This window comes from Heptranchias perlo, chromosome 25, assembly GCF_035084215.1.
Source record: "Heptranchias perlo isolate sHepPer1 chromosome 25, sHepPer1.hap1, whole genome shotgun sequence".
In the NCBI taxonomy this organism is placed as follows: domain Eukaryota; kingdom Metazoa; phylum Chordata; class Chondrichthyes; order Hexanchiformes; family Hexanchidae; genus Heptranchias; species Heptranchias perlo.
Genome location: NC_090349.1, coordinates 13,718,622 through 13,720,730, shown reverse-complemented (window position 1 = coordinate 13,720,730; position 2,109 = coordinate 13,718,622). Strand labels below are relative to the sequence as shown.

The 2,109-nt window shown below is 52.6% G+C and overlaps 1 protein-coding gene across 1 annotated transcript; it reads right to left on the bottom strand.

Moving 5' to 3' along the window:
- Positions 1 to 216: 216 nt before the first annotated feature.
- LOC137342433 (zinc finger protein 436-like) lies at positions 217 to 1,176 on the bottom strand. Its single transcript, XM_068006352.1, has one exon. The coding sequence runs from the start codon at positions 1,174 to 1,176 to the stop codon at positions 217 to 219; it is 960 nt and encodes a 319-aa protein (XP_067862453.1).
- Positions 1,177 to 2,109: the final 933 nt, after the last annotated feature.

Below are 2,109 nucleotides of genomic sequence, written 5' to 3'. Positions count from 1 at the left end.
TCTGTTCCAAGGAGAACAACCCCAGCTTCTCCTGTCTATCCACGTAACTAAAGTCCCTCATCCCTGGAATCATTCTAGTAAATCTCTTCTGCACCCTCTCTAAGGCATACAGAATATTAGAATCCAGCCCAGTTTTCGGGGTCATTAACATCAGCTGCAACAAACTCCAGCTGCCTGAATGAGCAAGGTTCGGTCCTGGGAATCGGACAACTGTCGTCAACGGTGAACTCGCTGGTGTGTCTGCAGATGGGATGAGCGGGTGAACCCCTTCCCGCACACGGAGCAGGTGAACGGCCTCTCCCCGGTTTGCACTCGCTGATGTGCGAGCAGGTCGGACGAGCGGTTGAACCCCTTCCCGCACACGGAGCAGGTGAACGACTTCTCTCCCGTGTGAATGCGTCGGTGTATCAGAAGGTTGGATGAGTCCGTGAACCCCTTCCCGCACTCGGAGCAGGTGAACGGCCTCTCCCCGCTGTGAACCCGCTGGTGCTTCAGCAGGTCAGACGAATTGGTGAATCCCTTCCCGCACAGGGAGCAGGCGAACGGCTTCTCTCCCGTGTGAATGCGTCGGTGTATCAGAAGGTTGGACGAGTCCGTGAACCCCTTCCCGCACTCGGAGCAGGTGAACGGCCTCTCCCCGGTGTGGACGCGCTGGTGCGTCAGCAGGTGGGACGACTGAGTGAATCCCTTCCCGCACGCGGAGCAGGTGAACGGCCTCTCCCCGGTGTGAACCCGCTGGTGTCTCAGCAGGTGATACGAATTGGTGAACGCCTTCTCACACACGGAGCAGGTGAACGGCCTCTCCCCGCTGTGAACCCACTGGTGCTTCAGCAAGTGGGCTGACTGAGTGAATCCCTTCCCGCACACGGAGCAGGTGAATGTCCTCTCCCCGGTGTGAAGGCATCGATGAGTCTCCAGCTGGAGACGCTTATTAAATCCCTTCCCACAGTCCCCGCATTCATACGGTCGCTCCCCGGCGTGGCTGCACTCGTGCCTCACCAGACTGGACGATCCCCGTCCACACACGGAACACGTGTGCGGTTTGTCCGGGCTGCAATCGGCGCTCTCTCCTTCCACGTGCAAAGGCCGATAATACTCAGGTCCTGACGAGTCGATCGACTCCGTCAGATCTTGACGTGAGGTTTGGTTTGAGGATCCCACCTGCAAATCCTCCATTTCTAAGACCCTGTAAAACGAGTAAGGGGGAGGAGGAGGAGTAGGATGAAAAGTAGCAACAGAAAAATAAATAGAGAGCATTAAAAAAGCTTGCTACAGGCAAGAGGACACTCTCACTCCCTCAGATGGGAATTTAATCAACGCTTAATGTTTTAAATGAAGCGAATTAAACCTTTGGATTAATATATTCAGGCCGTTCCAACCACTGATGTCCCTTTCACCCAGCACGCCCCGTGTGCCTGAGAGGCCGATCGCCATGATTGGTCAACAACTCCATTATCTAACCCACGATGGGGAGAAGACGAATGAGATGGCCCTGGTCTTATCTCAGTCCAGCGATTCCCATGTTCTCCCCGGTGTCCTGGGGCCAATATCTATCCCTCAATCAAGATCACTTAAAAAAAAGTTCAAGTTGGATGCGGCCCCTGGGGGCAGTTGCTCTGTCTGCCTACCTTCCGTGGCCTTGTCCGCGCCCAGGTGGCCCTGGTGAAAAAGCATGTCCGCCGGTATGCTTGAGGCCTTCCCGACCAAAGGGCACCGCAGGGACCGGAGGGCATATTGGACACTGGTGGCAGTATTATTATTTAATTTGATATGTTACCTTTGTTTTTTTTATGATTTAGGTTTCCATTAGTTGTGCCTCTATTAAAAAGGAGGCACTTTTGTTCGATTTTTTGGTTTGATGACACTGGGGTAACACAGTGACTCCTTATGCCTTTCTACAAAAAAGCTTCAGAAGATCACAGTCACTATCTCAGACAATGCTGAGCAGTTTCTGCTGATAACAGTTTAAGCTCCTCCCTCCATAACATCCCCAGTGGGATGACAAAACAAGTTGAACTCACATCAGTGGTTAACATTAACTACAACTAGAAAAGGTTGAGTCATCCCCTTTGGGTGCTTATCATGCAGGTATCTTGACTTAAATACCTC

Excerpts from the sequence above, each read along its gene's own strand:
- LOC137342433 (XM_068006352.1), bottom strand. The coding sequence starts at position 1,176 with ATGGAGGATTTGCAGGTGGGATCCTCAAACCAAACCTCACGTCAAGAT.